Raw genomic sequence first — 14,458 nt, 5'->3', positions numbered from 1 at the left:
TTCCTATCTCTCCAATGTAAATAGAACCCTGTATTTACGCCGTGTTTTTTTCGTTTTCCCGCCATGTGCATCACGACTTGCCGACTAAAAAAAAATGTTTGCGTAGTAAAACAATTAATCGCGCATATCAGCCCTTAAAACTGTCTTTTGGCTTCCTTTCGCGCATTTTTATTTAAAAATCTAAGAGAGAAAGACGTAATGAGAACTATTTTCGGGAATAATTTGAATGTGGCGGGACAGAACGCCACTAACGTCGGAAAGTTGAACTACGTCATCTCGTTTTCTGTCAGCGGCGAAAAGATTCACGATATGAAAGTCGGTGTGGTAGGTGTATTGAGCAATCGAGCTATGTATTAATTATAATGCAAGAACTCCTGAAGGAATGTTGACAATAATCATGTAGTCGATAATTTGATACGAGAGTTTGCAAGGGAACCAGACGTGATAAATGCCGGAACTATATAACTTGACCGACAGCTGGGATCATTTGCGCTGACTTCATTCAACAGTTGCGTAGCAATTATGGGTTAATTAAATACTTAAAAAAATCTTATTTAAACTTGAATTATCCCATTCAAATAGCAGTGTATCTCTAACTATTGTAAATTTCAAAAATTATGAAGTCCCATGACAGTTTGTACTACGCACTTGATCGCCGAGGAGTAGGTCAGATACTCGTGTGTTGCCGATCGGCAACTCGGGTTACCCTCAACTCGTACGGGAAATAGAATTGATCCGGCTTGAAAATGGAAATTCGAGGTGAAAAACGGACGTTTTTAATTGACGAGAAAATGAAAATTATAGAGATAGTTGATTCCCACACCGGAACCCGCATCGATTCAAACGCTGGCGACTCGAATGTTGGGACTGGCAATCCGTTCGGATTCCCAGTCTCAACATTCAATACCGTGGTGAAAAATCGCGATGCCATTGTAAAATATGCAAACCAGTGCGGACATTTATCAAAAAAGAGAATATATGTGAAGAATTCCAGGTAAGAATAAATAGAACGAATTCTAAAAGAGTAGTTTTTAGGTGCAAGATCATCAAATGTCCCAGCAAATGGTGTCATCTAAAGGCCTGTTTACATAGTACATTAACCTGTACATGTTAATGTCTAAATTATGAACACGAAAATGCACCGTGTATTCACCCAACTTGAGCGTATATGCACGAACAGAAAATAGAACTTGTTCAAATTTGGTTCATGCATTCATAGTCGGATTTAGGGGAAGGGGACGTGCCCCCCCAGATGCTTAAAAAAAGAGACAAAATTTGAATACGGTTATCATAGGAGGATCTATTGAGGGGGGGGGGGGGGGCACGTGCCCTCCCAGACACTTAAAAATATGCTAGATTTTTAATACGGTCCGGTTATCATTGCGTTCGTTTTGTATAACGTGGTATCATTGTGCCCCCCACCCCCACTCCAGATCAAAATCCTGGATACGGCATTGCTTGTGCCCCCCAGAAAGAAATCCTGGATCCGCCCCTGATGGTCATCATTATGTTCGCTTTGTTTTGTGTATTACTCAAGGAGGCTCAATCATTTAATTCAATAAGAATAACTTTGATATAAAAATAAAGAGAATTTTGTAAAGTCATTGTTATATCTTGTTTTTAATCTCAATTAAGACAAGATCTTTTGCCTGTCAGGCCCTCTAGTGCCCCTCCCAGAAAAAAATCCTGGATCTGCCCCTGCCTACATTCGTACATGTCCCGTTCCGGTCCACAAAAATCATTCATGCAAGCAGAAATTAACTCGTACGTGTTAATGTATCGTGTAAACAGGCCCAAAGGCCCTTAGAAAAAGTATTTCCCCACAAGATTGGGAATCGAAGATTCCACGGCATCTATAATGGTTGGTTGGACAGATTCAAAAATAGGTACAGTCGTGTATATAAGATGGTGAGTGGTGAAAGCAAAGATGTTAACATAGAGACAGCAACTCAGTGGAAAGAATCTGAATATATTAGAGTTCTGGAAGCTTCCAGAACTCTAATATATTCAGATTATAGGTTACAGCCCAAAAGATGTTTTCAGTGCAGACAAAACAGGATTATTTTTTAATTTTTGCTGCCAGCAAAAACACTGTGCTTCAGAGGGAAACAGTGTTATGGAATAATGCTTAGTGAACAATTAAAAAATTAACATTTCCAAAGCCAGTATATGAATAAAAGTGAAAATTCTCTATTTCCCACGATTTGCATTTTCCCGCAATTTACACTTTTTTTCTTGGGTCCCTAGAAAAGTGTAAATAAGGGGTTTTACTGTAGTTATTACTTTGGTTCTTAAAAATAAGAGCAGCAAACATGAAAATCTTTACAAAGAATGATTCACAGTATTCTTATGACAAAATAAAACGCAAGTAATGTAAGATCATAAATGCAATTCGTCTGAATATGTGAACAATTACATGTATAACTATGTAGCAGGGCTCCCTACAAAGACACACAAGTCAGATTAAAAAAAATACACATACCTCCAAAACTACACCAATCTTCCCCCCAGCTAAGCAAGATAATGATGCAACAAGGTGAGCATAAAATGCTGGTGTTACTTCCATCTCTCCCTAAAAGAAGTGAAAAGTAAATTAGGTTACACGGAAATCTAGAGAGTGTTGAAGAAGTCAACATCGCAAAAAATGAATTAAATATATAATCACAAAGTGCGCATAGCATATCTCAATGAATTGATTACTTAAAACAATTAGCAATTATAGTTCAGCAATTGAGCAGGAGAAAAAATTATGATAGACAAAAAATAAGAGAATCCCTTGGATTTAAAATAAATTTGATTCAAGGAAGTAAATTCCTTGGGTTTACTTACAGTTCCTTGTGTGCAGGAATAGACAAAAAATTGATACTTCAATGAATTGAATATGGTTCAAAATTACATAGTTGACTAATACTATAAATTCAACCACCATCAGCATTTGGAATTAACTGATAGAAGGATGAATAATGATAGAAGAAAATTTGTTTTCAATTATTTTATATAATTCACTTGATTTCAATAGTGACAGAAAGGCATCAATTTAAGTAGTCAAATAAAGGCTTATTACATAATCTAAAATGCTTTCTTAAATACTCAAATTAAAAGAAAGTGACAGAAGAGTTAGAAAAAGTAACTAAAAATGTTTGCATGTGAAGTGTGATGCATGTACCTTTTCATCTCCAACAGCAGAGTCATACCCAGCTGACACAAGCACAAGCTCAGGTTTGAACTGCAGAGCAGAATTGGAGAGGAAATGGAATTTTTAGGTGTCATTGCTAAGGTTAAAGGAGTGACGAGAGTGGTGTCACCCGTTTATGAATCCATGAGTAATTAATTGTAATTATAATTGCAGCAGGATATTCAGATGAAAAAGTGATAGAAACCCCTCAGGATTAAAACAAACATGATAATTTGCTCCCCAAAAATGTTAGAAAAGAATAACTGTAACATGAAATAATCATGCAACAAATAAATGTGACCGATGAACAGCAGACTTGGGAATTCTATCATAAAAAATACTTCCATTTCCAACTAAATCATTCACATGAGGGTCTAAAGGACTAAAAATGGAATTTTCAATGGCCAGCATAGGAGCACAAAAATGTTCAGCTATGAAGATAGCGAAACTTTGATTCAATATGCAATAAAATCAATTCCGGTTAATTTTGTTAACCTTATTTCCTTTCTATCTAGATTTGGTGCTTGCAGGAAAAAATAAGGAGCATAAGAGATGGATGGAGATCGGCAGAAAGATGTCACTTGTTTCCTAGATAAGATGGAAAAAGATAACCGATTGATATCCAATAAATATTTGTGACGACACTTTAATTTTCTACCAAGTAGTCATTTTATTGTGTTACATATGTTATATTGGGACAAATTGTCACGACTAAATATGTAGCACCTACTGTGCTGCTAAGGCTGTTATCAGCAACTACGACCCGATGAGACCATGGTTCTACATACAATGTACATATTGTACATTCCCCACTGTCAGGGCCAGGTTCAAAAGAAAAATCAATATTAGTTATCCTTAAAATGATTTAAATTACTGATGCAGGAAAAAAGTTGATGCTGCTAAAAATGAATATGAAATGGGTAAGGCTACACTCAAATTCAAAGCCTGTGGATTTTCAAGGGAGAATATGAGGCATGTCCTAAATATACCCAACCTGGGTTCATAGCTCCAATTCTTAACATTCAAGCATTTTTGAGGGATACAACAGTCACCAATGACTCAATCCAAACTTGGCTACAGCTGCCATTACCGCAGGGAATCATACTTAGCTAACTGGGTATACTTATTAGTAGTTTAATATTCACTGGATTTGGTTATTGAAAATTAATTTCAAAATTGCACCTGGTACATCCAACAAGGCTTTGCTTTGAAGTTGCTCAGAATAACTAGGAAATAACTGGTAAAGATGAAAATGCACTTCAGTGACAAATCATGGGTCATGACCCTGAAACAAAACAATTCAACACAGGGCCACACCATTAGAGATCTCAAGTTGATTGGCAAGGGACTATTACCTATGAAAATAGTTGGAATTAGAACCACAAGTCTTCAGATATGCTCCATGAAAATTCTGCCAAACAGTCCTTCGGTAAACAACAAAAAATAAAACATGAACTGATAATATTTCTATTTCTGAGCATATTGATAACATGAAATTCCACATAACAATGGGACCCTTAAGGCTAACGGAGAAAAATGGCTGAATTCACAGCAAGTCCATGTTTTGGCTCAAGAAAAATTCTCATATCACCCCCATGCCTAACTACAAGCTCAAATCTACAGGAGTTACATACAATTTAAACTGTATTTAAAAATATGTCTAATTGTATGTAATGCAGAGATGAAAAATTTTTATGCTGATATAACAAGGAATTTAATATCCCACTAAATGTACCACATATTAAGTTTGGCACCATCAAAAATTTCTAACTGAAGGTAAGTTTGTTCCTCATACTTTTTACAGTGGATATTATAAAAAATGAGAGCTGTTACATTATTTTTGCTATATTGCAAAATTTTATTCATCAGATTTTAAATGAAGTTGAAATTTGTGACATTTCAGAATCTTACGGGATTCACATACCAATTCAAGAAAATTTGTTATTTGTCCCTACTTCACTTTTTAGTCTGTGAGAATAGAAAGTACAATACTGCATACAAGCAGATTCACTTCAAGTGAAATGTGATCAGTGATGACATTCTGTGACAAAGACCTACACTTACAAAGATGTATAACAAGGATGTATATTTGCAATGGATTTTTCATGGTATGGTATAGTATTTGAGGCAGATGACCGACAGCTGAGGTCATTTGCATGATGAGGGAAGGATAGAGAAGGAAGAGTGAAGAGAGGTGAAAAATAGCCTGCTCTTTTCAAAAGGCACCCAGGGGAACACAGCTTAACGTCCCACCTGAAGGACAGAGTGTTGCACTTGAAGTGTCCTTCACACAACATTCAAGCAGGGATCGGACAATCTCTAAAAATTCTCCGCCACCATCAGGATTTATAACCGATATAACTGGGTGGGAAGACAAAACAGTAACCACCGCACCAACCCAATCACCTGACTGTTCATTCTAATAAATTTTAAACCTATACATATTAAAATAATAAGCCTTGTGACTTTAAGTAAGAAGTCCTGAGAGCAATGTAGCCTGCACACATGGAACCTAGGAAATGATTACACCTATAAAATAATTATTATATACAAAACCAAACTCCAACCTCTGGACATCCGATAGCAGCATCATAGCCAGCAGAAACCAAGACAAGGTCTGGCTGAAACTACATGGAATAAAATAAAAACATAAGATTAGACACACATTCATACATCTGACACACATTCATCTTTTCTAACTGCACTTAACACATCATTAAGAAAGTACCTATCAGCAATAATATGGTTGAGTAAAAAATGTACCAGTGATTTTATTTTCAAGAGGGCATCCAATAATCACATGCAGTGTCCAGGGGGATTACAGGCCTGAGTCAAATCTCACCTAATTTTACATATGGGGGTTTTGAAAATATCATTCCATTTTTCCACTTTAAAATATAGCTAAAAATATGCAATAAAAATTGTTCTAATCATGCCAACATTATGAAGTAGCACAGTCGTCCTTAGTGTTTACCCGCCACCAGCCAGCCAAAAGCACAACTCGACAAACCTGGTGGCCTACAAGCCAGGTAGCAGGGATGGGCAGACAGGTCCTGACCAACTGTATTTATGCCCTATGATTCCTTGCTCTATCACTCAGTCAACACTGTCACTCATTCAAAATGAGATATTAGAGATGCTTAATTGAAAAGAGATGAAAAGAGAGAAAAAGTCTACAAGATGAAGAAGAGCAGCTAAGAGGAATTGACAGTTATGGAATGCAGAGATGCGGAGGTTTCCAAAAAAGGAGTGCTTAGTGCTGCACAGTCAGCAGGAGATAGAAGACATGCTTAGTAGACTTAAATAAAAATAATTGGGCAAACTATGTTCTTTAATAAATCCAACATAATCAAGCATGGAATGATGACTTTGTATTAAAAATATGTACATATTTTGAAGAAACTAATAAAATATGTTTTGATTAGTATTAAACACTAGTCTAAGCTGTTATAAAATAAAAATAATTAAGAAAATTATGTTCTTCAATAAATCAATATACATATTTTGTCAACAACTTGAATATTGAAAAATATCACAATAGGCAAGGGGGAGTGGGGAGGAGTTCAAGCCAAATCTCTGAACATTTCCCAAAGGAAGAAGGAGCAGGAGTAGGAAAAGAGTCATCTCATGTAATTCATAGGTGCCCTCCAAATTACAAATCAAAGAAAATTTTTAAAAATTCAGCAATTAAATAAATGTTTATAACTTATTTATAATTTTGTAATCAAGATATTGTTTAGCAGAAAAATTGTATCATTTTTTTCCGTACTCTGATTAATCAGTTGATAATATATTACCAATTGATCTAATGTTTAATATTTTTTTGTAAAGGACAAGAGGGATTGAACTGCCGATGTTCAATTAATAATTAATCAAGAAACAATGAGATTTTTCTTTAAAGTTTTAGGACTTAGCAAACATTCTTCATTGTTTCAACTGAATCACTTTGATCCTAAACAGGATATCATACCCTACTAATGTAAATAGGTCATAACATAGGAAGAGCTAAGCAACATATCATTTGTCAATGCATATATATATCCCCAAATTTTCCACTATCTAGCATCTCCCAAAAGTAACAAACAATGAAAATTTTTAAATTTTCAATGGGATTTAGCCCTAACAAAACTACTTCCAGCACCCGAACTTCAAACAGCCAGAGACTGAAAAGATAAACTTTTGCATTTTTAACCAAGATTGTGACAGTTCTGTTGAATTGTATATGACTGGTCCAGTTGACATATTTATAGTAGAGAAACAATTTTAAAAACATGAAAACAAGAAATCACAGTAGGAACTTTACACTAAAATATATCTAGACTACCAGTCATAACTTTGAGGTAAACTGATGAAAAGTACTCATTTATATTAAAATATAAATACCCCTCACTAACATTCCATTGCATGACCATTTCAGCCAAAAGGATCAGGCCAATGGGTAAGCAATACGTGATTTGAAAATAGATTTCCATGCATGATGTAAAAAGACATCCATTGAAACTATGCATTGAATATATGGTTGAAATAACTCTTTAAAAAAAAACTAAAAATATTTCCAAGCTAATAACCTGAACTAGCTGTTAAATTGAACTCATACTTAATTAAATTGCAAATAAAATTACAGATAAATACTAATTTTCTAACCTCATACGCAACAGGCATTAGGACTTGTCGAAAAATGGCAAAATAATCCTGGTTACCCATTCCAGTTTTATTTAGAGGAATATTCATGTTAAATCCTCTTCCCTTTCCTTCTCCAACATATTCAAAATCAGACTCTGCTAAATTAGGCCAAAACTGTCCATACTCATAGCGATGGATTGAGAAGTACAACACCCTGGAAAGGGAGCACTAAAATGTTACACACATGACTCTCAACATTAAAAAGAGGACACACAATCTGATTCATGAGTTTAAAATAAACGCAGATGCATTACCGAGGGTCCTTATAAAACATTTGCTGAGTTGCCTGCCCATGGTGCACATCCCAGTCTACGATGAGGACACGCGATACTGACTTGGATGGATGGTTTAGAGCATGTAGAGCACCCAATGCCACATTGTTGAGAAAACAGTAACCACAGTATTCGCTTTTCATTGCATGATGACCAGGGGGTCTACAAAAAATAAGTAAAGATTAATTTCTAACATGATCAAGCCATATGCATAAAAATATTTACAAAAAATTGAGAGCACATACATTCCTTTTTTTTCACAATAAAACATTAGAGAAAACCATAATATCAACAAAAATAAACATACAGTAGAACCTCACCAATGAAACTTTCAGCGGAGAACCATAAAAAGTTTCATATGTGAGGTTTTTTGGTAAAGGAGCATGAAATCCTTTACAACAGGGTCTGCTTCATTTCCAGGATTTAATAACCCATTAGGAGGCAAGAAAATGAAGTCTAATAATCTTATTTACTGTTTAAACTGATACAGATACATTCAACAGCTCACAGTTGTTTTAGCATGAATAGTTGGATATAACTTTTTATGCAAGAGTTGTTTCAATTACCAATCATATTAACAATGTAAAATCTTGGCTGAAAAATTTTAAATAATCAAAAATCTACCAAAAAACTGATTGAAACAAAAACAGTATCAACTGAACACCAAATCAAACACAAATAAATTAGCATCATACCACACCAACGGAGCACGAGGGGTACACTGCGATAAGAAAAAGATGTGCGTACCTAATAATAGCCATTCCATTTTGAACTTTCCGATCTAGTATTGAATTGACTAGTTCAATAGCACTTCCTGCTGCCAGTAAAGATGCTTCATAAGTAGTCTGAAAATTTTAAAGAGTAATATTTTAGCAAATATAAACTGTAAAACCACAAGCTTAGAATTAATACACAGGTTTCCTCAGATTCTCCTTACCACACCACAAAGATTATTTTGAAAGTTTGATTCAATTAAAAATAAAACATGATTATTAAATACATACACACAGTTCGCTCATTCACACCTCATATTTCATCACCCAACCTCTTTCCCCCAATTTCTTCCGCCTGACCATCTTCTTACCCCATCCCTGTAAACTGGTCCCAAGGAGAACAGTAATATGGGATCGGGTTGGTGTGGTGGCTAGAGTGCTGGCTTCCCACCCCCTGGGCTCGGTTTCAAATCCTGGTGGTGTCAGAAAATTTTCAAAGACTGCCCGATCCCTGCTTGAGTGTTGAGTGGAGGACATTTCAAGCGCAACACTCCGTCCGTCGGATGGGACGTTAGGCCGACGCCGGGTTTCTCTCCACCCTTCCTTACCTACCCTTTCCTCAAGGCACAAATGACCTAAGTTGTCGGTCGCCTCCTCCAAATACCATACGAGAACAGTAAAGCAGTCTTTGACAGAGGATAAATATGGTGTACAGTGTATGGCCATAAAAATTATTTCGAACTCTCAATGCTATCCTAATAAAACAATAAATCACTGTGCTGGCAAACAGGAAGGGAAGGGTTTCACTGCAGGAACTTAATGTCTCCAGCCTCTCAACTAGATCTACCACGTGCACATATGAATACACACAACCATAATACTATCCTTTGCAACATCAGATGGGAGCCCACTACGGCTTTTTAGTTTATAACCTGAGATTCTTCACAGGACTAAAGGCACCCCCTGAAATGCTTGATTTGACTACATCAGGAATGACCAGAAATTAAATAAATCTGATCTAACTCGATCACATTTGGTCTGGAATGATATCAAGTCTGATGTGATAAGATCAGACCTGAGCCAACTTTATTTAATTCCAAATTAGACCTGATATAACTAGATCAATTTGAATCGGTTCAGCTACCTAAAGAGGGTCATTTTGTGTGTCGAAATGTGCATTCTCAATGCACTTACTCATCCTATTTTATCAACATCTGACTGCGCTCTTCTGATGCTACCTCCTCATCGAAATTCGGAGACATCTGTAGTGAGTTTTTTCAGCCCTTTCTAGCCTTTACAATGACTCCTATTTTGGTTGTGCATGCGTGGCAATTCTACTTCAGAGGCTGGAATTTGGTCTCAGAGGTAAAACCTCTCCTACCTCCATATAACATATATATTTTTTATAACAACACAGTGATTTATTGAGAAAGTAGGATGAGTGGAGAAAGAAATAATTTTTATGGCCATTAGAGTTTACATATATTTAATATTGAGCATTAAGTGACTGTAAAGCTCAAATTCCCCCTTATTTCATTCCAATTCCTATTTGTTGAATAATCCACCAACCACAGTCAATCCCCTGCAATCATTTCCCTAGTTCATGGTAATCTTCCAGCTCATTCCCACCCCAAAATAAATACATTTTTCAACAGAATGTTCACATAAGATGCAGAGGGAGCATGACACAGAAGCAAAATAAAAAACTGCTGAGAAAATGAGCATGAATGCATTACTTAGTAGTACCCTTTGGAGTTTACAGTCTCGTTGTATAAAGGAAAACTTACACATCTCTACTACACTCGCTATCGATTGACAAACAGATGCTCACTACCACCCATTCCAACAGGGCCCCAGATGGACAAGACATTCCATCCTTCCCTCAATAGCTACATGTAGTACTGACGTCATTCCAAAAGTTTGGTGCTGGGTTAAGTTACTATAGCACTGCCAATTGGGAATCCACGAAGGACTTAATGGATTTTTTCACTCCAAAGCTGGAACTATTATTTTTAATTGGGATTCCATTTTCTTCATATGTACGCTCTATACTCACAGGATGAAGGTATATTGCATCATAATGAGATGAGAGTTTTTCAAGGAGATCAGCATCTTCACAGCCTGCTGTAGATGCTAATTTCTCCAGGTGAGACTTCGAGTGTAGAGAAAGTATCTCTTCTTTGGTAGCTTCTCTGGGACTAAGAGATATACATCGACTAAGTAAGCCCAAGGAAGTGCACCTACGAAGTTTTTAATTAGAGAGGAGGATATACATTAACAAAGCGATGAGAAAATTAACCAAAATGGAGTAAAAACAAACACATATACATCCAGATCAGTCAAGTCAGTTGTTTCCTTGTTCGTGGTAATACAGATTTGGTAAGAATACTCCTTGCTAAAGGCTTCCAATTGCAATAATTACCTTTCAATGACACTGGATAATCTATTAGGGCACTCCGGGTATCCTTCATCCCAAAGTGCTTTGTGATTCAACATCTTTTCATCCCAAATTACTGCAGTATCCTTTTTCGTCGAATCTTTCCATTCATGCATCTAAATAAGAGATATTAAGCAAAAAATATATAGTTATAATGTTCTGCGGCTCTTTCAATATTTTAAATGTACACCGACATCATACGAGAACAGTATAGGTAAAACACTGTTCTTCTTATACTTTAAGCATTAAACTGTTACGGCATCAATGGTGCAAATACTCTACGACATTAAAAAGGAGAATTCGAACAGTTATCTTACCGCGGCATAAACATCTCTAACGATGTCGTTCTTTGGGCTATTGGCTCCTTTTTTCATTGCTCTTCTCTTGGCTTCTAGGAGGGCCGCAGAAGGTCCACTTCGGCCTGAACTCTGAGCATTGTTTTTTCCCTCAGCACTGCCTCTGCTCCTCCTATTCTTAGAATTTCCTTTAGATGCACTGGACTATATAAAATGCACAGAGATTGAGAGCGTAAAAATATGTAAAACACTTAACTTTAAAAATGATTCGTAAATAATTACAGCTTAGAGAACTACGTGATACTAATTAATGGCCTAAATAGCCATTTGCATCGGATAAAAGCGTTTCATGTCAATGATTAGGCCAAAATCCAATAACTTTTAATTATTTAGCAATGACTTCGTACTTACCATAGCGAAATATCAAATTTTATAACGACGCCGAGGGAAAACCACACACGAAAAATCAAACGATATTGTTTACTCAATGGAATACGAGTAATTTAGCAGCATACTGGAGTGAATCGCTTTATAAGGTAAACTTCACCGCCCTCGCAAAACATGCCTTTGATGCCAAACATCGCACCTTGTTTCCATATCAAAACTTTGTCATGGAAAATTAAATGTGCGCCTGAAACTCGATTAATGAATTCTCTAGCGATTTATAGATGGCTACACTATCGAAATTGAGAGTTTCTTATCTTAGCTATAAAATTTGAAAAGATGAAAAACGTTTTATATGGTTTCGTAAGACCAGTAAAAGTACATGATTACATTCTGAAATTAATTTTTTGATTGATAAATGATTGAAAAAGGTAATTGTATGAAGATATTCTAAGACCGTGGTATGAAGCTTCCAATCGTAGTTGATAACAAATGACGATTCAGTAAATATGGCGCCAATTCAAATAATGTATTAGGCTTGACCAAGGCCCTTAAGGGCCATGGGCTTGACGCGGAGCACTCTTTTTGCCGTCAATTTAGCACGTCTCTTTCTTCGACATCATTTCGCTCTCACGTGGCTAAGTTACGACCACTTTGCAAACAGATATGGCAACAAAGCCTTTGATTGGATCGGAACATAAGCGCAATGTTAGACCCAATTCAAATAGCTAGCAAATGGACTAGAAGCCTTAGAATAATAACTGGAAAATAATATGAGAATTAATGACAATGGAAAACAGGCTCCTCCGAAACAAATGAAATTGAAGTTCACTAATGCTATGCATCAAATATCCCCAGCCAACCCACTTGTCTGCCCCCTATTCGTATGCAATCTTTTCCCAATAAAGACATGATTTACACCAATGTTTCTCTCAATACTTCTCCTCAGTCAACTCCTCCAGGCACCCATACACAGAGCACCAGTGGCGTAACTATGGGGGGGGGGTGATCCCCCCCCAAAGCCTCAGAGAAATCAAAAAATTATTTAAAAATCTTGTCTGAATTTGATATTTAATAACTGCATTAGCTTAAAGTTAAATTTTAAGCACCAAAATGATGTAAAATGCATTTACAGGCATGTTGATTTTCAACATTATTCCTGAACTCCCAGTTTCCTGGGAGGTAACCCCCTCATACTCCCCCAAAGCCTATTCATAGCCACTCAAGAGGCCTCTTCATAGACCATAGGCTACTTTCCTGCATTCTCGTATCTAAAAATATTTCATAATTTCTCTAAAAGTTGGTAACATCGATTTGTTTAACGTGGACAAGGTGCCAAATAGGGACAAGTCGTCTCACTACGCATCCTTTTTTACCTTCTACCATCTTTTGATTTACATTATCAAAGATGAACTAGCAGCACACGCGGGATGAATTTTGCTGTATTCGAGACACGGGAGGGGGAGAAGCAAGCGGGGAGGGGACGGAATCGGCCTGCCACTCTTTTATCCGTGACGCTGCATGGGTGTTGGAATATTTTCTTTGAGGATTCAAATTAGGCATTTTGTGGCTTAAAGGTGGCAGTTACGTCAAAATGCACAAAATTTTTGCTCTGACTGAAAGGGCAGTAACTCGGCAAAATCTATAAGGGATGACCATAAAATATTATATTATTCAAATTTTGACCCTTCCCCTAAATTGCATTTGAGCGAGGGTCGGGGTTCACCTAGAGGTCTCAAAATTTTCAGGCCTTATTGTTGATTGATCCCATAACTTTTTTTCATTGGGCCAGATGGATTTGAAAAAAATCAATTTTTCCGATCCGCCCTACTGTCCACCCTCTCTCATTTCCACAGCAGGGGTAGATTTAGGGAGGGTCATAGAGGTCATTACCTCTCCCTCAAATTTTATCAAAATTTTAAATTTTTATTAGTTCAATAGTTTTTGTATCCTTGAAAAGGAATACAGGGAGTGTACACTCAATGGCTACAGGTCCCAAACTTGAGAGAAGTCGGAGTTGAATTTATTGTAGCGTGTAGCACTCCCTACTCTAAAAGCCCCCCTGTTCGGGGGAAGGGGGGGTTTCCATGCTCCCCAGACCAAGGTCATGCCCCTCCCCCCCCCCAATTTGATGCTGAATCTGCCCCTGTTCAACCAATGTAACTCCTTCACCACAAATAGGACAGTTTCCTTCATCAAAGAAAACGAAAGGCATTGATTGCGATTCGTTACCCACCATTAGTGTATTCATAATACACAAATTATTTGGTTTTTGAAATACCGGTTTAGACGAATGGCAAGGGTCAAATTTTATCCTCATTTGAAAAAGGCCAGATTGGCGCCCATGCGATTCCACTCCAGATGACGTCACAGGGACCTACTTTCTACACGAGAGGATAGGAGTTATACATCGTCTGAGGTTACCAATGCATGCATGAGGCACAGAGCTCAGGGAAACATGTCTTAATAATCACCTATTAAAACTGGCTAAGTTCGGA

At 36.8% G+C, this 14,458-nt stretch overlaps 1 protein-coding gene across 2 annotated transcripts in view; it reads right to left on the bottom strand.

Moving 5' to 3' along the window:
- The window catches only part of LOC124154024 (histone deacetylase 6), a 37,356-nt gene extending 25,155 nt beyond the window's left edge, over positions 1–12,201 (bottom strand). The window contains exons 1-9 of one of the 2 annotated variants that reach the window (XM_046527505.1): positions 11,988–12,201; positions 11,598–11,780; positions 11,266–11,396; positions 10,900–11,083; positions 8,878–8,975; positions 8,113–8,292; positions 7,820–8,012; positions 5,743–5,802; positions 2,483–2,572 (exon numbers count right to left, since the gene is read on the bottom strand). In XM_046527505.1, the coding sequence (XP_046383461.1) occupies positions 2,483–2,572; positions 5,743–5,802; positions 7,820–8,012; positions 8,113–8,292; positions 8,878–8,975; positions 10,900–11,083; positions 11,266–11,396; positions 11,598–11,780; positions 11,988–11,990 (1,122 nt within the window). In that variant the 5' untranslated portion in view covers positions 11,991–12,201. Of the gene's footprint in view, positions 1–2,482; positions 2,573–3,166; positions 3,227–5,742; positions 5,803–7,819; positions 8,013–8,112; positions 8,293–8,877; positions 8,976–10,899; positions 11,084–11,265; positions 11,397–11,597; positions 11,781–11,987 lie in introns of both variants that reach the window. The other variant, XM_046527506.1, reaches the window with a different exon arrangement.
- Positions 12,202–14,458: the final 2,257 nt, after the last annotated feature.

Source organism: Ischnura elegans, chromosome 2, assembly GCF_921293095.1.
Source record: "Ischnura elegans chromosome 2, ioIscEleg1.1, whole genome shotgun sequence".
Classification (NCBI taxonomy): Eukaryota; Metazoa; Arthropoda; class Insecta; order Odonata; family Coenagrionidae; genus Ischnura; species Ischnura elegans.
The sequence above is the reverse complement of the archived record's forward strand: the minus strand, read 5'-3'. Positions and strand labels throughout refer to the sequence as shown.